The 25,236-nt window shown below is 47.6% G+C and overlaps 1 protein-coding gene across 2 annotated transcripts; it reads left to right on the top strand.

The window, feature by feature from the left end:
- The first annotated feature begins 175 nt into the window (after nt 1-175).
- LOC130194443 (importin-13-like) lies at nt 176-25,222 on the top strand. Of its 2 annotated transcripts, none has more exons than XM_056415498.1 (23): nt 176-205; nt 915-1,001; nt 6,556-6,681; nt 6,825-7,181; nt 7,903-8,156; nt 11,223-11,363; nt 11,834-11,975; nt 12,586-12,752; nt 12,894-13,014; nt 13,642-13,789; nt 13,883-14,064; nt 14,216-14,242; nt 14,541-14,675; nt 16,196-16,348; nt 16,426-16,506; nt 16,620-16,757; nt 17,819-17,915; nt 19,801-19,853; nt 21,684-21,750; nt 21,865-21,923; nt 22,408-22,497; nt 23,085-23,266; nt 23,373-25,222. In XM_056415498.1, exons 2-23 carry the CDS (start codon nt 933-935, stop codon nt 23,467-23,469), a joined length of 2,886 nt encoding a protein of 961 aa, XP_056271473.1. In that variant the 5' UTR covers nt 176-205; nt 915-932; the 3' UTR covers nt 23,470-25,222. The 2 variants fall into 2 exon arrangements, with proteins under 2 accessions (XP_056271473.1, XP_056271472.1); XM_056415497.1 differs by having other exon boundaries at nt 178-284.
- Nucleotides 25,223-25,236: the final 14 nt, after the last annotated feature.

Here is a 25,236-nt window from a genome sequence, read left to right as displayed (position 1 = left end):
ATCGGATCTGTTTATCAGAATAACCGCATAGCTATGTACATAAACTAATTCGGCATAACTGTAAACAACACACACCGCTCCATTTTTATATATTTTGGGGGGGTATTTCAAAATCTCGCGATATTTCCCACAGAGCCTGAACGCAGCGGAGAAGCCCTTGGGTGACGGAGCCCAGCGTCGTCTTGTGCAGTCGCAGGACAGAAAGGTGTGGAAAAAACACGGGTCTCCTAGGAGCGATACACGGACGCGGCAGTGTTTTGAGAATGCTGTCTCACTCTGAACATGTTAGTATATCCGTGTGTATACTATATTCACGTTAAAGTCACGCGCATGTTAGTTATTGGACGTGAGCACGGCGCGCGCGAGCCGTTGCGCCAGTGTCCGTCTAGCGGGAGCTAACGTTAGCTCGAGCCGGTGTTACGGTTTAACAGGCGACCCTGTTAACTGGGGACTTTTCAGCTGACTCGTCCGTTGTTGTCGTAGTTACGACGGCCGTTAGCATATAGAACACGTATAGCTGTCTTTGTGAATGCCGCTTGGTTTGATTATGTAATTCAATGTCAAACCCTCCCAAATACATAATATATGCTATACAAATTAAACAATGCGGCATCCACGAGGGGCAGCTACGTGTTCCCTTCCCTTTTTCAACAGCTGTCTAACTACGACAACAACGGACGCGTTTGGTTCAAAGTCTCCAGTTAACACGGTCGCTTCTTAAACCGCAACACCGGTTAGCTTCTCGGTGTCATCCTTGTGTCTAAATTCATGGGGTCGTCGAGCCTAGCTCGCTTGACTCCAACGGCTGCCGTGGATACTATTGTATTATATATTCTTGTGTTTGTGTTGGTGAGTTTGACGGCGTCGGTTGGCTCCTGAACGTGTGTTTTTGCTCCCGTTTGATCGTTTGACAGCTCCGTGCCGGTGGAGACATGGACACTCCGGGGAGGATAGCGGCGACACCGGACGCCCTGGACTTCACGGTGGAAAACGTGGAGAAGGTTAGTCTCGGTCCGCGAAGTGGTCTTCTTTTCTAAAGCTACAGAAACAACCGGAGGGGGAAGAAGCTGAGGAGCTTTATTTACCGTGTCGCACACGATGATATTGAATTTGTCTGGAGAGATGATGTTTGCATCCGGGGATTTAGCTCACCTGTCTTTTATGAGTCTTGAATGAATGGCTAATCTTTATAAAATGCTCATCTACGTGCGCGCGCGCGTGTGTGTATGTGTGCGCGTGTGTGTGTGTGTGCACGAGCGCCTTCTTGGCTGTGTTTACTGTGACTGCAAGGTTGCTGTGATGAATCTCTCTCCTGCTGGGTGGCCACTGACTCTGACGTGAGGGGATGGGTGAGGGGAGACAATGGGGGAGGATGGAGAGCGAGAGAAAAGGTGCTCCTGTGGAAGAGCGGAGACGATGTGATGATGAGATGAATCGAGGGGTAGAGGGCGTCGGAGGGAGGGGTGGGACGGGGTCGATGTCTGACGGTGCCAGTAAAGAAAGAGGGGGAGGGGGGGGGGGAGGCGGTTTGACGATGCGACAGAAAAGGAATTCGAGGCAGGTTTTAAGAAGAAGAAGAAGCACATTCCTGAATGGCTCGGCCTGATCATCGTGTGATACAGGAGGAAGAGGGATGACGAAAAAATGAGCGAAGGTCCTGTCCTCCCTCCGGAAGTGGTGCTCTGTTATCATTTGGGAAGTGAGGGGGGAAAAGGCATGAAGGAAATGTCTCTCACATTTCCTCTCACCTTCAATAAATCGTAGAAAATACTAGTTAGCAAATGTATAATTCATGTAACGAGGAGCGTCATAAATAATTTGTTGTGATGTATTAGGGAAGCCTTTAGTGAAAGCACCTGATACCCAACCAGATGGATTTTCTTTGAATCTTTTTTCCGATCAAGCTTTTATTTTTCTGGAATTAAATGTTTAATTGATAATGGAAGTGAAACCTCCGTTGCCAAAATGCATCCAAAACCCCTTCCAAAGATACAAAGCAGCCAATAAAATAGTCTACTCTGATTGCTCTGGGTTTTTTTGTGTGGGTTTGTGCAGTTTAAGGTCCATTTTCCGACCCAGTTAAAAGCGTGCGGTCCTCTCCGAGTGCTCCAGCGCCATCGGGAATCTCATTAACTGATACGACATGACAAACAGCATCTGAGGTATAATTTCCCTTCAAGGCATTGAGCCCTTTTGTAATAACAACACGCTTGCATTTTCAAACCGATGAGATACTGTACTTAATTAGTCGTGGAAGCCGTATGAGGTGGTTCGCTCACGAGAAGGAGAGGGAGACGAAAGGGTCTCGAGTGTCCGACTGCGTGTGCACCTGAAAGCTTCGTGTGATGCATTTAGAGAAGTCTGAGCTGTTGCTTTTACCTGTAATTATATTGACTACACTCTCTGCCTCACAGTCACAACGGCATCCGACCGAACAGAGCCGCAGACACGTCGACGGGGTCATCCGCAGGAAGACAAACGGGGGTAAAAACGATGAGCAAAATCAGTTGGTAAAAAAGTGAAAACATTAAAAGGTGCAGGAGATTTGAGGGGCGGAGAGGGGGAGGGAGGGAGGGAGAGGGAGGGAGTGAGAGGGGGAGAGAGAGAGGGGGAGAGAGGGAGAGAGAGGGGGAGAGAGAGAGGGGGAGGGGGAGAGATGGAGGGAGAGAGAGGGAGGGAGGGAGAGAGAGAGAGAGAGAGAGAGAGACTCTTAACTGATACAAAAACAGACATAAATAGACGAAGGCGCGTGGTGGTGGAGACGATGGTTCCTGGCCCAGTACTTCTGTGTGTGTCCACGAGAGAGAAGAAACCCTTTTGTTCAATCTTGTGTGTCTGGAACAAAGTTCCTCATTGTCAGCATCTGTCCGTGCTGAACGGGCTCGTAGACGCCGCGCTACATTTCCGCTCCGCTATAATTCCCCTCGTCTAGATTAATCACAATCCTCAAGCACGTGGACTCGGGAGGACATTTGGGGCTCTTCACGTTTAGGTTTTAAGCCGATTTGCTTCCCCCGAGACAAACTACCACCAGAAAGGCCCCGCAGCACAGTTCTGGGTCAGTGTGGGTCAGCACCTTCAACTATTGCGCAAGGTGCTGACTTTGCCAAGGGGGTAGGTGGTGGGGGGGGGGAATAAAATGCTTAATGGAAGCATCTTGTTTCTCATCCTTCACAACGTCCTAGTTTCTTTTCTCCATCTGACCGGCAGCGTTGAAGTCGGAAACCACACGACCCTTTGATTCTGCCATCGCGTGCCACACTTAGTGGACCGGAGGAGATCCTGAAACGATCACACCTGTGGACGCGATGGAGAATCGATCGAGAGTGGAGCGGAGGTATAGGATGGAGGAGGGTAAGGTGTGTGAGTGTTTTATGGAGATGATTCATCAACACATTGCAGCACAGAGCAGGGGAATCTGACGCACGGTCTATTGAGTATCTTTGTGGTGGTTGGAGAGGCTATTTTATAGAAGAGGGAACCCGATGACCATTACCATCCAAAGACCGTACGAACGGTCATGGAAAACCTGGAAAAGTCATGGAATTTTAAAATGGTCATTTCCAGGCCTGGAAAAGTCATGGAAAAAACTTAAATCATCAAAGTTTTGGAAAAGTCATGAAATGTGTTAAAATCACATGTTCATTCACGCCGAGTTTGAAATAATTAATATATTTTTTAAAGAAAGACGCTCAAAATATAAGCCGGCGATAGCTCTCAATACGCAACATTTTCTTCAGTTTTCATGTTTATACCGAGATTTCAGTTTGGTCATGGACATTTGGTTTAAAAACCTGGTAATCCACTGGTCAACATGTGTAAGAACCCTGTTTATATATATGGACTCACGGTGGACATCTTGTCTTGTGGGTTACACGATGCTCACACATCCTGGAGCGAGCTCTTTTGTTTCAATCTTTTCATGTTTTGCAGACAGTATTCTGAGTGATGTGGCGGGAACCGTTCCTCTAGCTGAGGTCTGCACGTCGAGCCGCTCGCCGCAGGGGTTTGTTTAGCTTCTCGTGCGCTGAGATTCCATCACTATTGGCAACGTGGTATTATTAATGTCTTTCTCTGCGGCAAGCTGTCAACAACCGCCCGCGCACGCCGACCGATTGTTCTCCTGCACGTCTTCGGTTCTCCGGTGACAGATGGGCGAGAAGACGCGCCGCCATCACCCGCTGCGTGTAAACGCACCACGCGTGCAGCCTCGCTTTGTTTACAGAAAGAAGCCACGCTCACCGGTCGATGCTCGGTAGTCGTTTCATTTGCTTCTTGTTTGTCCTTTTTATATTTTTACACACGGCCTTTTCTTAAAGGTCATGTCTCAAGATTGCGAGCGTCCCCGTTGCCTCCCGACACACAGCGGCTCGCAGCCGACGGCTCAAACTACGGCAAGAGAGCCGATGGGGCGTGAAGCATTGACCTGATGGGGGAATCCGAAGGAAGGGCGGACTCTCATAACACAAAAAGTATTGAACCGAATCGCATGAAATTTGGTGGGATGATTGGTTATTATCCGGGGACCATTTGATTAGATTTTGGGATCGATCGGGTCAAAGGTCAAGGTCATGAAAAGGTCAAAATCATCTTGAATCGCATGAAATTTAGTGGGATGATTGGTTATTATCTGGGGACCATTTGATTAGATTTTGGGATCAATCGGGTCAAAGGTCAAGGTCATGAAAAGGTCAAAATCTTCTTTTTACCATAGCGCGGTCAATTTCTATCCAATTGGCAACTAATGCCAACATATTCATAATTCAATGCCCAATCTTGTGATATGCGAAGGTATGCGCTCTACCGAGTGCCCGTTCTAGTTCCCAGCTGTAGCCGGCCGGCTCGGTCAACAAACAACGGAGGAGCTCAGATAACAACAAATCTTCTATATTGCATCTTCAACGCAGCTAATTTCTTTCTCCAACCTACCTCTCAGCTATCCTCCCGGGCTCGGGAGCGAGTGCACGAGTGTGTGTCCCGGTGGCAGTGAATGTGCGGTTCTGCGTGTGAGCAGATGGGCTCTCCCAGCCGTGTTTTCATCTCGCCTGCGGCCCTCTCGACCCCCCTCCCGCTGGCGAGCGGCTGCAGACGAGGCTAAAGACCTTTTTTTGACGCCATCTGCCAGGAGCTCGCCGCCGCCCTCGGGGGGAAGCCGGGCGGTTCAGGCCGGTTGCAACCATCTGTAGATACAATTAGTTGCTTCGACGTATTAAAAACAAACAAAAAACGCTGCATTTTTTTAATGAAAACAAACCAGTGATGAGCAATTACGGTGAGTTAGTCGAGATGGTGGCTCTTTGCGAGAACAATAATGCAGAGAACGGACCGTTTGTGTGTCTTATTCTTTGATAATACGCCGCGGGGGAAACCAGACGCGGCGCTGTTTGCGATGGGATGAGGAGGAGAGGTCTGCGGTGATGATCCGCTGCTGCCTTGAACTCCGAGATCACAGCTTCGCTTACAGAAAAGGGCGGAGCGGACCAACCAGAAACATCCTGGTGCTTTCTCTGGCGAGTGAGGGCGAGGTATTGATCACAGAGAGAGAACTAAATCAGAACACAATGCATATTTCATCTGGCCCGTCATGCATCTCATTTTTTTTATAGTAATCTGATCAAATTTGAAAAGAAAAACACCCATTTTCTTTTGTAAAACTGCACTGAAAACACATGATCTGGTCCAGGGCCGATGGGTGAAAACAGATCAATCGGCTGAGCAGCTCCAGCACCAGCCGTCTCTACGTGAACTACTGCCACCCGACGAGCAGCCGGCTCATCAACACCCAGCCGGTCGTGTTCAGAGGCTCGGACAGGAAGTGCAGACGGAGATAATTGCATTTTGCGAGACGGCAGAGAGCGAGAGAGAGGGATAGAGAGAGAGAGAGAGACTCCCCCGCTTTCAGTGGGCATTGACGCTGTTGATGTTCCTGCAGCTGCACCGTCATCACACTCGGTGCAGTTTGAACCTCTCTGAGGGACCGAGGAGACGTGAAACTGGATGGAGGGATGAAAGAGGAGAGCAAGACTGCTGGTGGAGGAATTTATGCGAGCGGGCCTCGGGGGGGTAAAAGACGAGCTGAATGGTTTTATTTTTATCCCCCCCCTGTGTTGCTTGTCAGACATCGACTGAGCGTGTGCATCGGAGGAGTGAGGGGGGGGTAAAAACATGCCGGAACATTCTCTCCTGGCCGGTTAAGAGGTGTCACTTTAATTAAGGCTCCCCTTTCCCCTTTCCTTTCCTTCCCCTCTCTCGTACTCATCCCTTTATCCACTTCCTCGTTGGCTTGCGTCCTCTTGTTCCCCCCGCACTCAAGTGCTCAAATTACTCCGAGCTGTGCTTCTCCGAGTGCTGCTTTCAGGTCATTGCTTTCTCCATCGCTCAGGTTTTTTGAGGTAAACCGTCGGCATGCGTGCCTGGTGCTCTATTCTCTCTCAAGGTAACGCGAGAGCTCAACGGACTGCGTTTCTCTTCCCTCTGTCGGTCTCTGACACCCACTGAACGTTTCTCAAACGAACCAATCAAATTCTTTGCTTACTTCTTCTTCTTCATTTCCAGGCCCTCCACCAGTTGTACTACGATCCCAATATAGAAAACAAGAACCTGGCCCAGAAATGGCTCATGCAGGCTCAGGTCTCGCCTCAGGCCTGGCAGTTCTGCTGGTCCCTCCTGAGCCCAGATAAGGTACACACAAAACACTCGCATGGAAACACACACACACACACACATTTGCATCCATCTCAATTCACTGTGGCCTCATCGGCCTGAACGCCTGTCGGCGAAGCATCAAAAACACCCAATGATATTGATGTCGTCGTCTCTCACAGGTGCCAGAGATCCAGTACTTTGGCGCGAGCGCGCTTCACATCAAGATCTCCCGGTACTGGTCCGACATCCCCTCGGACCAGTACGAGTCCCTGAAGACCCAGCTGTTCTCCCAGATCGCCTGCTTCTCCGCCGGCTCCAAGATGGTGCTCACGCGGCTGTGCGTGGCTCTGGCGTCGCTGGCGCTCAACACCATGCCCGAGGCCTGGCCCGGCGCCGTGGCCGAGATGGTGCGCGTGTTCCAGGAGGAGGGGGGAGGGGTGGACGGGCGGGCGCGCTGCCTGGCGCTGCTGGAGCTGCTCACCGTGCTGCCCGAGGAGTTCCAGACCAGCCGCCTGCCGCAGTACAGAAAGGGACAGGTACGTGTGCAAGGAAGCAGCTTTCTCTCCCCCCTGGCCCATAGTCACAGGCTTATTTTGCATTTATTTTATCTTCAAAACCTCAAATACAGAAATGTGTTTCTGAAATGTGTCTTTAGTGCATCGTCGGGTACCTAAATCTGGCAGTTAATGCTTTGTAAAAAATTATCAATTATATATAGATATGTAAATATCTATATATATACACGTTGTAAATATAAATATATATATATATGTTGTAAATACATATATACATTTAAAATATATATATATGCGTTTGTGTATATATATTATATATATATATGTTGTGTATATAATATATAGACAACATATATATATACGTATATACATTGTAAATATTTATATATACATTGTCAGTATATATATATATATATATACAAATTGTAAATATATATATATGTTGTGAATTGAAATAAAAAATTTACTAATTGTTACACAACAAATAAAACGTATATACAGTATATCATATGTTTATATATATATATATATGTGATATACTGTCAATTCTTTTGTGTAAATTTACAACGTAGTAAATGTTAATTTTCCAATGAGTAATGTGTCAAGAAATCATCCTATTGGTGTGTCAACACGCTGTTATGACGTAGAGAGAAACTTCAAATGAAGCTGCTCACAATCCAGAGGACCTCATCACACATGAGCGTTACAGTAGCGGTCCCTAACCCCCCCCCCCCCCCTGCAGGTTCGGGGCGCCCTGGGCCGCGAGTGGGGGTCCGTGTGTCCTCTGCTGCAGCAACTGCTGCGGCAGACCGACAGCCCCGGGGCGGTGAAGGCCCGCGTGCTGCGCTGCCTCTCGTCCTGGGTGCTGCTGGACGTGCCCCTCAACGAGAGCGAGGACCTGGTGCACGACTGCTTCAGCGCGCTGCCCGACCCCGAGCTCTTCGACACGGCAGTGGAGGCCGTGGTCAACGCCATCTCGCAGCCCGACTCCCAAAGGTGCGTACGGACGCGGACGTATGGCGGGAAAAAGCTCGTCACGAGCAATTTATGACGGAGGAGGGAGGAACAGAGAGGGGGGGTGAAAAGAAAGATGCATTAGCCAAGGACAGGAAACAGGCACCGGGAGAGAAGGAAGGAGGGAGGGATTGATAAAGGGCAAGATGACAGCCAGGGGGAGGAGAGCGGCATTTCTCGGTTGGCTGGCGTTGCTATGGTTACAGGGAGCTGGGGAGAGATGTCATCATGCCCCGGTTGATTCAGACGTGCCATTACCCCTCCCCTAGAGAGAGGGGGAGGGAGGGAGAGGGAGGAAGGAAGAGAGAAGGGGAGAGGAGAGAAGAAGAGAGAGAGAGAGTGGGGGAGGGAGAAGGAGGAAGAGATCTAGAGATATGAAGGGAGGGGGAGAGGGAAGGAGAGAGAGGGGGGGAGAGAGAGATATGGGGGGGGGAGCGAGATATGGATGGACGGGGAGAGGTAAGGAGAGAGGGAGGGGGAGAGAAGAAAAAGAGGTGAAGGTGTGAAAGGGTGTGAGCGTAAATAGACGTCTTCCTCCGTTCCTCTCTGGAGTCGCTGCTGGCGAGTCGGTTTAACCACCGTCACTTTGTAAACAGACGGAGGGAAGACAGTGAACGGAGTCCCAGGTTGTCTGAGCTCCTCCAGGTGCAACGACGTCAGCGAGAGGCGGGAGTCTGCAGACCTTTCAGCTGGTTTCATCATTTGCAAACGCGTCTTCCTTTCTCCCCGTTGTGTAACTTGATGCTGATCACGGCCGCCTCCCAAAGTCTTCTTGACTCATCGACGGCGTCTCTTGTGTGATTTATTGGATTATTTTTGGATACCTATATTGTGTGTTGTTTCGGCCTCCACCCTCTAGGAAGTCATATCTCATATTTAGTAATCGTCCATCTTCAGATTCTGCTTGTTCGTTCTATCTATTTTATCTCTTCTTTGTGCTCTATCTTTCCCCTCTCTCTCTCTCTCTCCTCTCACCATCAGCACTAAGCCCTCCTCCCTGCCTCTTGTTCTCTGCCTCTGTTTAAACACATTACAGTCAACTCATTTGGGGGCACGCGATTGGTCCAGCTGCATCCTGTTGCCAGGCAACCCATTTCCCCTGTCTCGGAGTGGTAGCAGTAATTGCAGAGGGGATCAGAGGTGGGGGAGGTGGAGGGAGAATAAAGGAGGAGGAGTCAGGAAGGAAACATAAAGTGTATAACAGCAGGGCAGGGGAGCATAAGAGGAGAGGACAGAGGAAACTAGGAGTTAGCAGAGAGGAGACTGGGAAATCTTTTGTTCATGAGAAAGACGGAGGTCAAAACGCACAAACAGCATTCTGCCTTTGAATCGCATCACAAGCCCTTCTCTTCCAATGATGCGTGACCAAAGCAGCTTGTTAAAAATAAATGATCTTATGAGTGCAATCTGACACACACACACACACACACACACAAACACACACACACACAAACACACACACACACATATATACAGCCCCTCACTCAGGCCCCCCGAGCACATTGGAGGATGTAGGTTAACACAAGTACAGCCTAGTGGACGGAGGCCAGAGAGGGCGGAGCTCTCCAGAGAAGGCGGAGTCAGAGTGAGTAGCTGTGGAGGGGGCTGGGCCTCCGCGAGGCTGACGGAGGCTCCTGAGGGAGATCGACTGACGGATGCTTCCAAAGGACCAAAATGAAGAAAAAAAATTATTTATCGGTGATCAATCTCGTTTAGAAGGATCTTCGTCCGATTGGCGTTTCGCCCGATCACCGTCGATATTGTCGGGTTTACTATTGGGTGCTTTTACTTAATATTTACACGCTTTTTATGCATAATAATCATCAGTAATATGGATATAATGATCTTTTTTTTAATGTTTTTACTTGAATACCATGAAAACACAACCCGTATGCCAAATTCAAATTTTACAGTACAACAAAATGTAGGACGATATAGAATCTTATGTAACAATAATGACAATAATGTACCAATTTCTATTAATCGTGCCTTTTTAATTGAAATACTGTCACAATAATGTATGAAGCAAACCTGTCCAGGCTCTTAACCCTTGTGTTGCCTTAGGGTCGTTTTGACCCGAATCAATATTACACCCTCCCCCCGCCTTTGGGTCATTTTGACCCGATTCAATGTTTCACCCTCCTGTTACCTTTATATTTACTAACATATTTTACCCTTTGGGTTCAATTTGACGCCAGCAATTAAAACCTCAAGAAAATTATTAGAATTAATATTGTTTTCCAAGTTTAAGTGTGAGGCACTTTATGTTTGTTTGTTGACTACCGAAAGAACACCGACATTAAACATTGAATGGGGTCAAATTAATCCTAAGGCGGGGGGAGGGTGTAATATTGATTCGGGTCAAAATGACCCTAAGGCAACACAAGGGTTAATTAGTCACCGTGGTGTTTACGGGTTGATTTTGTTTATGTCTTTTTCTTTTTTTCTCACACAACCTTGCCGTGCCATTGATGAATATTTATTGACGTTCTCATAAAAGACGGAGCATCGCCTGCATACCACAACCCCCCCTCCACCCCCCGGTTTACATTTATAGTGTTCACGCCCTTCATCTCCAAATATCACCCCTTTCACACGCCGTCATTAAGGATGACGAGCGGACGTCGTCTGATGTTGTCACATGAGCCGATCTGAGCCTGTGCCGAGGTGTGTGTGTGTGTGTGTGTGTGTGTGTACGCACATACGTGTGTTATCACCCGGAGTGGGGGAATTATCGACGGCAGGAAGAAGACAGAATAATAACTGACAGTCGCTCTGAGCTGACGCTTTGAATAGTCTCCCCGGTTCCCATGTCGCGTGTTCTCCTTCGGGGGGGTGTGATGGGTCAGAGGTCGGATCGACTTGGGCTGAAATGTGGTTTTAAATAAACTCGTCTCGAGAAGGAGCAATAAATACATCAAACTCGCTGTGAGTCAGTTTCATGCTCGCCGCCGGAGCGCACCGTGCACTCCTCACCCTGTTCTTCACCCGTTTCCTTGTAGATGAACCAGACTCCTAACCGTGTCGTCTGTTGTTGTGTGTCTGTAGATATGTGAACACTTTGCTGAAGATGGTTCCTCAAGTGCTGGCCCTGCAGGAGCAGCTCCGAGAGGCGGTTCAGAACGGAGACATGGAGACCTGCCACGGGATCTGCCGTATCGCCGTCACACTGGGGGAGAACCACTCCAGGTGTGTGTGTGTGTGTGTGTGTAAAGATCTGGGTTTGTACGGTCAAACCTGGAAAAGTCATGAAATTTAAAAAAATTGTTATTTCCAGGCCTGGAAAAGTCAATTGAATCCCAAAAGTTTTGTTAAAGTCATGGAAATTTATTATATTCACATGTTCTTTTACGCAGTTTTGACTAAAAGATTAAACATTTATATCCATATTTATTCTTTAAAATCAAACTATTGTCTCTCGTTCATTTGTCATAAGGTTTACAAAATATTTAGTCATGGAAATTCGGTTTAAAGTCGTGGAAATCCATTGGTCCACATGTGTCTCAACCAAAATGATACATAACTCTCTAATCCTCCAGAGTTATTATGGTATTAAAACATCTCTGATTCAATGGTATGGAAGGCAATCCGATAACATAAAACAAACATCTCAGACGAACCGGTTTTCATGTGTTCTTTGTCTCCTCCCTTTGCTCTAGGACCCTGTTGGAGCAGGTGGATCACTGGCAGAGCTTCCTGGCTTTAGTCAACATGATCATGTTCTGTACGGGCATCCCCGGCCACTACCCGGTCAACGAGACCACCAGCTCGCTCACGCTCACCTTCTGGTACACGCTACAAGTAAGACCGTCCTCTCGCTCGAGTCTCGAGCTTCTGCACGTCGTACCTTTATCTGCCACCAGAGGCGCCAGACTGTATAAAATCATCGATGGCTACGATATGACGGCTCTTTTCTTTACTTCATCCGACACGAGGGTTAGCAAGCAGACGATGTAAAGTTACTTATTTTAGATAATGTGTTGTTTTGGTCACACACCCGCTGATAAACACGAGGAGGAGACGTAGATAACGTTTAGCCTGACGGCGGCGGCTAAAGGGTGGCAGTCCAGTAACATCTCTGTCCTTCCTGCGCTCACTGGAGCTGAGCGAGGCCAATCAGGACGAGGCGTGTGACTCCAACCGGAGCGGAGCCTTCCAGAAGCGTCTCTCCGCTCCGACGAATTTAATTTACTTTTTTCTTTTAGGAACGATTCAATCGCTTGTTAAATGCCCCCTTTGTTTACACACCATCGCAACTTATAGTTGGACCAAATTGACCTGCGTTGGTCTGGTGCCGGGTGCTATTCTCCAACCTTGCTGTCTTTTAACAGCATCTGCATGTGATAATAGATGTTTTGGGGTTTTTAAAGTGCAAAAATAGTTATTGTACGTGTCCTTCCTCCTTCCTCAGGATGAAATAATGTCCTTTGAGTCGGATAAGCAGGCGGTGTACCTGCAGGTGTACCGGCCGGTGTATTTCCAGCTGGTGGATGTTCTGCTCCACAAAGCCCAGTTCCCCTCCGACCAGGAGTACGAGTCCTGGTCCTCCGATGAGAAGGAGCAATTCAGGATCTACAGGTGTGACTGCCGGACCCTGTCCCTCGTGTTTCAGGAGAGGAAACCGTGTGATTTCCTCTCATGGACTCTCAGCTGAAACGTAGATTAGCACCTCACGTTCCATGGTTGCTCACCACATGTCTGCTTGTGCATGTCCTTCAGGGTGGACATCTCGGACACGCTGATGTACGTGTATGAGATGCTGGGGGCGGAGCTGCTGAGCAACCTGTACGATAAACTCGGGGGGCTGTTGACGAACGCGGAGCAGCCCACATCATGGCAGGTGAGACGCGGACGAGGGTCCAGGACGTGTGAACGCCTTTCTGTCTTTGAGGAAGCGGCGATATTTTGTTTTCTATTTTTCACTCTCATTATTCTTATATTAGCTTGTAAGTCGACGATCTTAAATTTAAATAAACCTCGAGAAAAACTCAAAGTTTATAATATATATTTGACAGGATTTAAACCACTTTTTAATGTTGATTTTTGGGTAAGTTTCACTTTAAAATAGTAATTTTCTTCTCAACTTTTATTACAATCTTTGCTAATAAAAGAAAAATAATAATGTATTGCATCTTTTTACACAAGAAATTCAGCACAAAGTAATAATAACAAGGGGGGAAAACAAACAACAAAAATAGCAGTTAAGATGAAAAAATATGAAATAATAATATGAAGTTGAACAAAACAATAAGATGGAAATTAAAATCAAAATGAATAATATATTTAAAAAGAATAAATACCCAGATTTTCAGCATGCAAATAAATAAACAAACACTGCAGCAGCATCAGAGGATCTTCATTCTTTTCTTTGTCGCTATTTATATTTCGAAGACGTTTTCTTTTCGACCTTTTCGTTGTTGAAACGTCGTATTCGTCAGCGGTTCTCCTCCTCCTTCTCCTCCTCCAGCACACCGAAGCTTTACTCTACGGCTTCCAGTCCATCGCGGAGACGATAGACGTGAACTACTCCGACGTCATCCCGGGCCTCATCGGACTCATCCCCAGGATCAGCATCAACAACGTCCAGCTGGCGGACACGGTGATGTTCACCATCGGTGAGAAGTAGAGAAGCGTCATGAGAGATCAAACAGACTTTAGGTGTCATCCAAAGACCTCATTCGCCCTCTGAACTGGTGCTCTCCCACTAGGCGCTCTGGCTGAGTGGCTGGCCGACCACCCGGTGATGCTCAGCAGCGTGCTGCCCCTGGTGCTGCAGGCGCTGGGGAACCCCGACCTGTCGGTGTCGTCCGTCTCCACGCTCAAGAAGATCTGTAGGGAATGCAAATACGACCTGCCGCCCTACGCGACCAACATCGTGGCCGTGTCTCAGGTACCTGTGCACGCTTTCCAGGAATACCTCCTCTCCTTAATAATCACATCCGTTGCATTATTATGGTTCTTTATAGCTTATTTTGGAAGTTTTGCGTGTGCTTTTCAAAGTATTGTAACCTTCACCCTGACTCTCTCTCTCTTCTCTCCAGGAGGTGCTCATTAAGCAGATTCACAAGGTCAGTGTGTATCTTTTTTTTGGCATTTTACTTTGACATTTAAATAAGGACGGCTGGGGAAAAAAAGTTGCGTCACGTGTTTCCCACTTGTAGCCTAAAAATTGTGATTAATAAGTCTTGTGAAAAACTAAAAAAGTGCACTCGGGAGAGAGATAACAAATCCCCCCCCCTCTGGTGTGTTTTTGTCTAACCACCGCCGCTGAATGAATACAAGGTGCACACGCATGATCCTCCTGGCTGTGATGATGATGATGATGATATTAATAATAAAGATGTAACCCTCGTCCTCCTGCTGCAGACGAGTCAGTGCATGTGGCTGATGCAGGCGCTCGGCTTCCTGCTCTCCGCTCTCCCCGTGGAGGACATCTTGAGGAACCTTCACTCCCTCATCACCCCTTACATCCAGCAACTGGAGAAGCTGGCGGACGAGACGGTGTGTATGCGGAGCAACATGTAACACACACACACACACACACACACACACACGCACACACACACACACACACACGCGCGCGCGGAGAGAGCGGGCAGGCAGAGCTGGGCTGTGGCCAATACGAACAGGCCTTGTTTCTGTGTGGTGTCACTGCAGTGGAACATTTCTCTGCGGGACCAGATTGGATTTGACCCTGCAACATGGGCTAGTGACTCACGTGGAAGAAGCAAGAGACACACTTTTCACACATACACACACACACATACATACACACGCATCACAGCAACGCGGGAGGGGGACAACTTGAGCTGAGAAGAAGAAGAACATGCATGCACACTTTACACGGGATCCTTCATCCCCGCTGAACGCTCTCGTCTAATAGTCTCTGATGTCCAGATGTGGAGCGGATATCATCTGGAAACACACCGTTTGACGTCTGCTATACGTGGAACAAAGCAGAATTCCTCCCGATGTTCTACGATCATTGGAGCCGTCGGGTCGGCTGAAGCGTCTCTCTCTCTCTCTGTTCCCGCCTCGCCCCCTCCCCGACTTCCTCCCTCCTTCAATGTCTCGCCCGTCTCTCTTTTCGATGTATCGGCACGACGTCAGACTAGAGAAGCGGGTGCCGCGGACAAACAGCGGCACCTCGTGGCCGAGGCCTCCGGGGTCGCATTACATCACGGGGGTGAAATAGGGAGTCGCCGCTGAGACGGCGTACGGTTGACGGCGGCGCCTCGGAGGAGAGGTGCGGCTGTAAGACTCGTGTTCCTCGGAGTGTTTTGGCTCCGTTACATCACCGTGGAGACGGAGCATCGATCTACCGCAGCGAGGGAAACCGGATTAATGATTTCACCTGCGTGTTCCTTCCTGTCTGCTGAAATACATTCCTGGTTTTTTTTAAGTAATGAGAATTATTCTCTATTTATTCTATAAATAATAATGACAACTATCCCAAATGTTCGATGCAATGGTTTAAATGAGGGGTTCACAAAATTGGGACATTTTTTTCGCGATAATATATTTAATTTAATTCTATCAATGAAGGAAATCTGTGCACAATAAATATGATGTGTACACCGATAGTGTTTCCATTCATCTGCTTATGGGCGCATTTTAAAGCCTCCAGAAAAGCTGAATGGAAGCTTTTGATAAAACGTCCTCAATAGATTTATTTTGACCTCTCTCGAGGTGGTTTGAGCCTTTTTGTCTTTTTATTCAGCATTTCTACTTTACTAAGCAGAACTTGCACTGGATCAGTGTTTATTTGTGCAAGATAAGCATAATTAACAAATGCCTTCTTTTGTGCTACGTTTGCCTTTTGTGTGTTTACATTATAATAATAATAACAATTTACACACTTTACTGCGCTTTCATGCCAGAATTGGCCCCACCGTCTTTAGAATAGATCCTGATGCAAGCCCCTCGGGACTAAATCAAGACCTCATTTTTTGGGTTAGTTTTGCAGTTATTCCCCAAATAAATCGATCTGTTTCTTCTCCCTTTGTTCTTTCCTCTTTCAGCCTAATCCCTCCAATAAATTAGCGATCATCCACATCTTGGGGCTGCTGTCCAACCTCTTCACCACGCTGGACATCAGCAAGCAGGAAGACGAGTCGGCGGACGGCTCGGCGCCACCCGTGAAGACGGCCCCGCCTCCACCTGGACCGAACCCAGTCAGTCCCCTCCCCCCCCCACACACACACACAGGTCATTGTCACTTTCCATTCATTCCCTCGTCTGTGTCTCCCAGGTCGTGGTGGTCTTGCAGCAAGTGTTCACGCTCATCCAGACCGTCCTCAGCAAGTGGCTCAATGACTCGCAGGTCGTGGAGGTGAGTCGCCGCGGACCTCAAACCCGCCCGGCGCTCCGCCCCGTGACCCATCGGTCTTCACAATCGGAGATGACAATATTTTCTAAGCGTCTCTGATCTCGTCGTCCCTTCAGGCGGTGTGCGCCATCTTCGAGAAGTCGGTGAAGACGCTGCTCCACGACTTCGCCCCCATGGTGTCGCAGCTCAGCGAGATGCTCGGCCAGATGTACAGTACGATTCCCCAGGCCTCCGCCCTCGACCTCACGCGACAGGTAGCACATTCACCTCCTTTCGACGCATGGGAGAGATCTTATTGATCCGTCAGAACCCCTCGCCCCCGTGTTTCTGCGTCTCAATGGAGAGAACGGTCCTTTGAGGCGGCAGCTGCTCAACGGGAGGCTGAGCGATCGCTCGGGGCAACTCGTCACCTACACAGCACATCCTTTCAGAGAGCTTGTGTTCTCCAAGCAAAGGGTTTTTATACATCGCCGGAGGGTTGTTTCCATTATGTTGTCGCTCCCTTTTTATAATAACTATCTGAGTCCGTCGGTGGCAAAAACAATTTTTTAGTGGCGGTGACGAGAAGCCCCGAGCGATTACACGCCGCCGCCTGCTTAGCGGACGCTGTCGGCAGCAGCGCTCTCCCTCGATACCCAAAGTCATTTAAAAAATGTGTCCCTCGAAAAACATTACAGAGAAATGTCCAGCCTTTAAAGAGAGGGAGAGAGGGGGGAAAAGACAGAAATGAAGGAAGGAAGGAAAGAAAGGAAAGAAAGGACATTAAGGAAGGAAAAGAAGAAATGAAAAGGACGGAAGAAAGGAAATAGGGAGGAAAGGAAGGAAAATATGGAAGGAAAAGGAAGGAAGGAAATGGAGCGGGAAATAAGGAAAATGAAGAAGGAAGGAAATAGGGAGGGAAGTAAGGAAATGGAGGGAAAATGAGGAAGGAAATAGTGAGGGAAGTAAGGACATAGGGAGGGAAGTAAGGAAAAATAAGGAAGGAAAAGGAAGGATAGAATGTAGGAAGAAAGGGGAAGGAAACGGAGAGGGAGTTCAAATGCGACAACAAAATAACTCACCAAAGAAATTAAAAGAATAAACATTTATATGAATATTTATTCTTTTAATCAAACTATTGTCTCTCATTTAAGCTGAATGGAATCTTGTTCTATGCACAGAGATTTCACAAAATGTTTGGTCATGGAAATTTGGTTTTAAAGTCCTGCAAAAGTCCTGGAAACCCGTGACCCCGTGACCCCGTCGGTGGGCGTGACGCCTGCTGCCTGTGAGCTCTCAGTCATCAGGATTCTGACTCCGCCTCCTCGTGTTTCAGATGGTGCACATCTTCGCCAGTCAGACGGCCGACTTCCCTCCCATCAAGGCTCTGTTTGAGCTGGTTACCTCGGTAACGCTGTCCATCTTCCAGCAAGGTAGGGGGGGCTGGGCGGGACTATGAACGCTGTCAGATGTGTCCGCAATAGGCCGTCTGAATGTTTTTCAATCGTGTTTTTTTGATTTCACAGGATCCAAAAAAAATCTAATGTTTTAATAGCAGAGGTGGAATTATCAAAAATAGAAATTATCAAAAATATTCTGTGGCTGTACCGAATGTCTTTTTTGTAAAAATTTAAAGCATTCGAAGAGTTATAAACATATTTTATGACGTCATCGCTTGCCTCCTTTTTAAAGACGCCAACAAACTCAGATTTTAGTGGATCTTCATCTTCAACTGGCGTCTTTAAAACTGAGTGGATGACGTCATGAAGCTACAGCTCGAGCTCATCACGGCTGCGACTGTCCGTCTTTCTAGATTAAAGAGTCAATAAAAGCTCTGACCAGAGGTCAGCGGGCTCTGTCACAGTCGACCTTTAAACGTTTGCAATCATCAATCATTAATCAATCGGTCTGTGTTGAAGTTACAACATTTTTAAGAATATTATGGTTTGCTTCAAACCTGCGTAATGTTTTCTATATTTCTCAGCCGAGCATTTGCTTCTTTTTTTTAATCCATTTATTTGTATTTTCTGTGTTAGAGCTGCATGTCGTTTGTTCAGTGTTGATAGGTTTTAAATGTTCAGACTCGACATGAGACACGAGTGAGATGATGTAACCTCGTCCCACTTCCACCCGGGTTAGGGCTCTCGCACCAGCTCTTGTCTGCCCCCCCCCCCCATTGTGTCGTCCCCTCTCTCCTCCCCCCCCGTCCCGCTTTGACTGGTCCAGTAATGGCTGCCTCTCCTCCCGCCTCTAAACTCTCTTCCTTTTTCGGAGCAGGTTCCTCTCTTTTCCTCGTAGGCGGTCGTCGGCGCCGACGACCGCCAAGCTCATGTCACGCGGCGCTGCGGCGCCGGGGTTGGAGTCGGGGCTCACCGGCGCTCTGAATAAGCCTCTTTGGGGAGGGGGAGGGGGGCGTGGATGAGGTCTGGAGTGTGTGTGTGTGTGGGGGGGGGGGGGGGGGGGGGGCGTATTGAGCAGGGAACTTGTTTGGAGTCTGGGAACAGCAAACGCTGAGCGCTGACTACAGACGGTTATTCTGTTTCATTACAAGGTTGTTGTTGTTGGAAACACCCAAACTACCCCCCCCCCTTAACAACTGTGGATTCTTCATAACCAGGGAATGTGTTTTAATGTGCATCAAAGTAATACTGTGTGTGTGTGTGTGTGTGTGTGTGTGTGTGTGTGTGTGTGTGTGTGTGTGTGTGTGTGTGTGTGTGTGTGTGTGTGTGTGTGTGTGTGTGTGTGTGTGTGTGTGTGTGTGTGTATCTTTGAGTGGGATTCATATGGGTTCACCTTTTTGAAGCAAAGAGGATCTCAATGGACCCCCTGCAGAAGCCCCTCCCCCCCGAGGCCCAGTGTGTCTCTTGTTCTGATCACATTGGGTGAAAGGGGGGGTTCATTTGGTACCTCCCTCCCCCCCCTCCCAAACTGTAACAGAGGTGCCTCCTGGGTTCCCACTCCAGACCAACTTTTCTTTCTTTTAGATTTGTTCTTTTTTTTTTTTTTCTTGTTACTTCTTTCTTTACTTTGTTGTTGTTGTTGTTGTTCTCCAAGCAAACCCATGTCTTTTGTCTTCTGCCTGTTTTTCTGTTTTTGGTCGGTCTGTTCTACCAAGACTCTGCCAAAGCTTCATAAGCCCCCCCCCCTCCCCCCTCCCCTCTTCTCCCCTTCGTTCCTTACTCACTTGTGAATTATTTCAATGAAATATTTTTGAGTTCTCTTTTATTTCCACATGACTGTTGAATCTATTCAGTTGCTGTTTGTATATTATTCTTATTCTCTTATGATTTCTTAAGTTTCATCTTTATTATATTTTAGGACCCAGGGATCATCCTGATATTGTTGATTCATTTATGCAACTCCAAGCTCAGGTGTGTTTTTGGTTTCTTATTTCATTCACTTTGGGTTTCTCTCTCTCTCTCTTGCTCTCTCTTTTCTCTTTTTGTAATTTCTCCATTTCTCTCTCTCACTCTCACTCTCTCTCCCTCTTCTACCTCTTCCTGTTCTTTGTTACCGGGCCCTCGTGTGTCCCATCACACGGGCGAGGCAGTGGAATGAAAAGCGAGGGGAATGTTTGACCTCAAGCTTTTGATTCCAACAGTCACCTCATCACACAAAGCATATAATAATAATAATAATAATAATAATAAGCTCTTTATGCTCACCACCAATTTACAAAACGGAGATAAGTATTTTTAAATGGAGGAAATACTCCCATAAAACTTCAGAAACCGCCGACATCACGAAGACGAAGCGCTGATGAATGATCCAAGAAAAAATAAAAACATGGCCGATCTTGAACGTCTTCTAAAAGCCATGCGGCTGCGGTGAAGTGAGACGGACTCGTGGAGCGTCACCGCGGCCGAGTCGTAAATCACGAAGACGAATTTCGACAAATTGCCCATTATTTTACTGACGTGAGACTCTCCGGCGGCTCTGAGCACGTGCAACTCCCGAAACTCGCTCGTGAGCTACGTCGACTATTTAAAGCACTTTTGAGCATTTTTACTCACTATTTTCTTTTTTTTCTTTTAAAGTCAACATGAAGGCACATTTGCTTCTTTTTAAAGAAAAGAGAAAAAACATTAGCTCTCTCTGCGCCTTTTTCTTTTAAGATTGAAATGTCCTCATTATTATTTTAATTAATGTCCCGAAACTCGCTCATTAACTAAGTCTGTCATCGATTTAAAAAAATAAAAATAATAATGCTTAAAATATCAGTTTTTCGACATTTCAATGCATGAAGATCGACTATTTTAAGAACTTTTTACTCACTATTTTCCTTTTATTTGTAAGTCAACATTCGGGCACATTTGCCTCCTTTTGAAATAAACATCAGCTCTCTCTGCGCCCTTTTTCTAAAGATTAAAATGTCCTAATTATTTAAATTAATGTCCCGAAACTCGCTCGTCCATCATCGCTTTTTTAAATCGCCATTTTTACGGACTATTTAACTTTTTATTTTAAAGTAAACATTAGGGCACATTTGCTTCTTTTGAAATAATAAACATCAGCTCTCTCTGCGCCTTTTTTTAAGATAAAAAATGTGGTGGTCCCCGGTGACTGTTGCTCTCTGAGCCCGGTCCCCCCCCCCCCCCCCCCCTGAAGGCATTCCAGCCCAGAGCCAATCAGAGCCCAAAGAATTAATATTCAACTAATATTAATCAGTCCAGACCAATTGGCTGATGGCTCTACTGTTTTTTATTCTTATATTTTTGTCTTCATTCTTCTTCCTTTTTTCTGTTTTCTATCCCTGGATAGATCTTACCTCTCTCCCTCTCTCCTCCGTCCTCAATGAGTTTATTATTACAAGATGAATATTTCTCATGTTAAGTACTTACACACTTCTGTTTTGCATATTCAATCCAGTGAACCAAAACCAAATGTTTCAAATAACAATTTGACGTCAACAAAAAAACAAAAACCCATCACTACTTTTTTTGTATTTTTTTGTTTGTTTGACTTTTTAAGTTCCCAATTATTTAAAAGTTTTATTTTATTTTTTTGTTGCAATTTGTTTGCTTTAAACCTGCCGAGTTCTGCATTGGAGGATCTCCGTGTGGGGTTGGATGGAGATGGTGGAGGGCGCCGTGAGAGCCTGGGAGGCGGACCTGTTGCCGCAGCTCCGCCTGCCAGGCTGACGGAGGAGCTCGTGCGGCTGGCTGTGGGTCGTCGTGGTAACGCCTCTCTCTGCCCCGCAGGCCCTCAAACGGAAGCCCGATCTGTTCTTGTCCGAGAGTCTTGACGTGAAGGCAGTGTTCCACTGTGGTAAGTTCTCACACACACTCACTCACTCACTCACTCACTCACTCACACACACAGTTTTTTTTGACACCATCCTCCGGTATTTATTTATGTTTCTGACTCTTTTCCCTCTTCCAGGAGTTCTGTCACTCAAATTTCCAGAGTCTCCGACAGTCAAGTCGACGTGCTTGTTCTTTGTGAGCACGCACACATGTATACACACACACGCATGTACACACACACACACACAAGTACACACACACACATGTATACACACATGTACATACACATGTACACACACATGTACACACACATACCCACACACACACACAAGTACACATACCCACACACAAATACACAAGTACACACACGCACATACACATGCACACATGTACACACATATACCCACACACACACAAGTACACACATACACACACATATGTACACACACATGTACCCAAAAACACAAACACACATGTACACACACACATACATATGTACACACACATGTACCCACACACACACACAAGTATACACACACGTACACACACACACGTACACATACATACAAACGCACATACCCACACACACACGCACGTACACACACATGTACACAAATGTACACACACACACACGGCTGCCTGTTCTCGGCGAGTCTTTAAACTCTTCCGTCTTCCTCAGACTGAGCTGTTGGCTCACTGCTCCGACGTGCCTCCGCTGGGCCGGGTGGTGCAGGAGGACGGCAAGCTGCTGATGCACGCCGTGCTGGAGGTGAGCGCCGCACGCTGAACGCCGTCCGGAGTCGAGGAACACCGCATGCCGCTGCTCGAAGTCGTTTTACAAAGAAGAGACGAGAACCAAATAAAACAATGACTTCAGGCGAAGAAGAAGTTTAATTGAAGTCCTCCGTTGAGTTGACTCCCACCGAGTGAGACGATGTATTCGCTGCCGAGACTATTCACGGAAACAAAAGGAAAAAGATTTAAAAAACGATCTTTGTTCGTGAAGAATAAACTGAATTTAAAAAAGTAACCACCGAAACGTGACCCACCAGAATATAAACAAACAGCCTCATTTGTCTTCTGGCAATGGGAAAGTCTATAGACGCATTTATTTGTCGGGCGACTGTGTGGGTCAGTGGTTATCAGGTACATCTTTCAATCAGGGCATTGCCGGTTCAATCCCCGCCCTACTCGATGTGTCCTTGAGCAAGACGCTCAACCCTGAATTGCTCCCCGTAGCCGTGTCTCATTGTAACATGTAAAATGTCTTTGATTATTATTATTTTGGTGGAGAAAAAGGTATTGTTGTTGATAAATCCCGGATGTCTAATGGCCCCTCCCCCTCTCTCTCTCCAGGGCATCGGGGGCGGGGCTTCTCGGTGCCTGATGGACCATTTTGCAGAAATGCTCTTCTCCCTGAACAAGCACTGCTTCTCTCTGCTCGCCGTGTGGCTGAAGGAGGCGCTGCAGCCGCCCGGCTTCCCGTCATCGCAGGTCACGACCCTCCAGAAAGACACGTTCTCGCACCAGATCCTCAGGTGAACGCGGCCGGGACGCTTCGTGTTTTTCGCGCTCGTCGGTCGCCGCGATGCCCGCTCGGCGTTTAACCGTACGTCTTCGTCCCTTTTCTCGTCCGCCCCGCAGAGAACGAGTGAACAAGAGGCGGGTGAAGGAGATCGTGAAGGAGTTCACGCTGCTGTGCAGAGGGCTCCACGGCACGGAGTACGCCGCCGATTACTGAACCTCTCGACCCCGCGAACTCTCGACCTCTGGCCTCGGCGACCGCGCGGCGGGTTGCCACGGCGACACAGTACTCACAACAACAACAACAAAAACCTTCATCAGCGAAGACGTCATGAAATGATTGTAACTATAAACCCCGCCTCCCACGCCGCAGGACAAGGATCCACTCCAGACCCGCCGAGCGGATTAATGGACGGACATCGAGTCCCCCGTGGCGTCCGGGAGGCTCTCCTCTCTGGTTTTCTGTTTTAAGATTGGTTCTCTCTCTCCCTCTCTCTCTCCCTCCTCCTTGTTTCTTTTGAACCAGCTCCGGGCAGCATGCTGCCTCGCGCCTCCTTCTATCTCCGTCTCGTTCCGCCTCCCTCTAGATTCTTCCTGTGGTCCTCTAGGTTGTTTCCTGGTGATTTAGCATCCATATGAAATGGAATAGTGGTATCGGTACGTAGCTAAAGCTAATTGACATTATTTTTCAAAAAAAATTAATCAAATGAATTATATAAATGTATACGTATACACATATAGAAAGACAGGGGGGGGAGGGGGGGGTCGTCAGTCCTGCTGCTGCTAATGGGAAGAGAGAAGGACCAATGTCGAGAGGGGTTTCTGACTAACTCAACAATAGGTGACTCTAAGCCCCGCCCCCTCTGATCGCTGCATTTGCCAAATTATTATGACACGTTTTGTGATTTGTCCTTTTTTGTTGCACAACTGGACTAGAAACAGGGCTGTACCTCATGTACACACAGCCCCACCCGGCCACGCTGCAGGCCCCTCGGCTTGGAGAGGGTCTCTGATGCATTGGTCCCGACGGCGAAGCAGGACTGCCTGGGGAGAAGGCTAGAAGAGGGGGGGGGGGGGTGGTTGTAGTAGCTGGTAGTGAGAAAGACGCACAAGATGCAAAACCGAGAAGGGAACCGAGTGCTCGGAGGGATCAATAAATCCCGTCGATGGACGGCTTAGTCACTGTAATCGTGCAAAAATATTAATCAAGTTGTGCATATTAACAGTTATCGCTGAACACGTCTGTGTATTTGAGTGTGTGTGTTCAAACCTGTGTGTATGAATGAATGAGAGGTGTGTGTGTGTGTGCACAGATGTATCTTTTTCCCCTCCACTTGTTCAGTGCACTTATATTGGACCTACAGTACACATCCATCACGTCCTCCTATCTTTGAAGCTGAAGAGCGCTCACTCGGTCCCTTTCACCGCACCTCATTCAGACGACGACTTAGACGTCACCGACAAAATCCCCCCCCCCCCCCGCTGTTGTTTTAACCCCCTTTATCACCTGGAATGACCAGCAGGTGATTAATCATCGACCAGACTCAGAAATATATCTGTTGTCGACACACAAAATGCCACTCGAATCCTTTTACATCCATCTATCCATCCCCGGGGGTGTGTGTGTGGACAGGACACAGACGGATTAGAGGGTTCAGAGACTCATTCAGACCTTCTGAGCTCATCCAGATATGAATATAAATAAAACACGCCCGCTGTCCGGTGAGTCAGGCGGATGACGTCAGCGTTGAGTTGAGCTCTGTGGTCTCTGAGGATCTTTGATCTCGGTCTAATCCTTCCGTCTCATCCGAGGTGCCTGCAGACATGTAGCATGTATGTGTTTTGTGGGGAAGGGGGGGGGGGCACACTGCAGAAGGACCTGATTGGACGAGGTGGGAATTAATACAAACGGGTCGTCACAGTTTAAAGAGGAGGAGGGGGTGGAGGAGGGGAGGGGTGTGTGAAATGTACATTGTATTTTTTT

This window comes from Pseudoliparis swirei, chromosome 5 (genome assembly GCF_029220125.1).
Source record: "Pseudoliparis swirei isolate HS2019 ecotype Mariana Trench chromosome 5, NWPU_hadal_v1, whole genome shotgun sequence".
Classification (NCBI taxonomy): domain Eukaryota; kingdom Metazoa; phylum Chordata; class Actinopteri; order Perciformes; family Liparidae; genus Pseudoliparis; species Pseudoliparis swirei.
The sequence above is the reverse complement of the archived record's forward strand: the minus strand, read 5'-3'. Positions and strand labels throughout refer to the sequence as shown.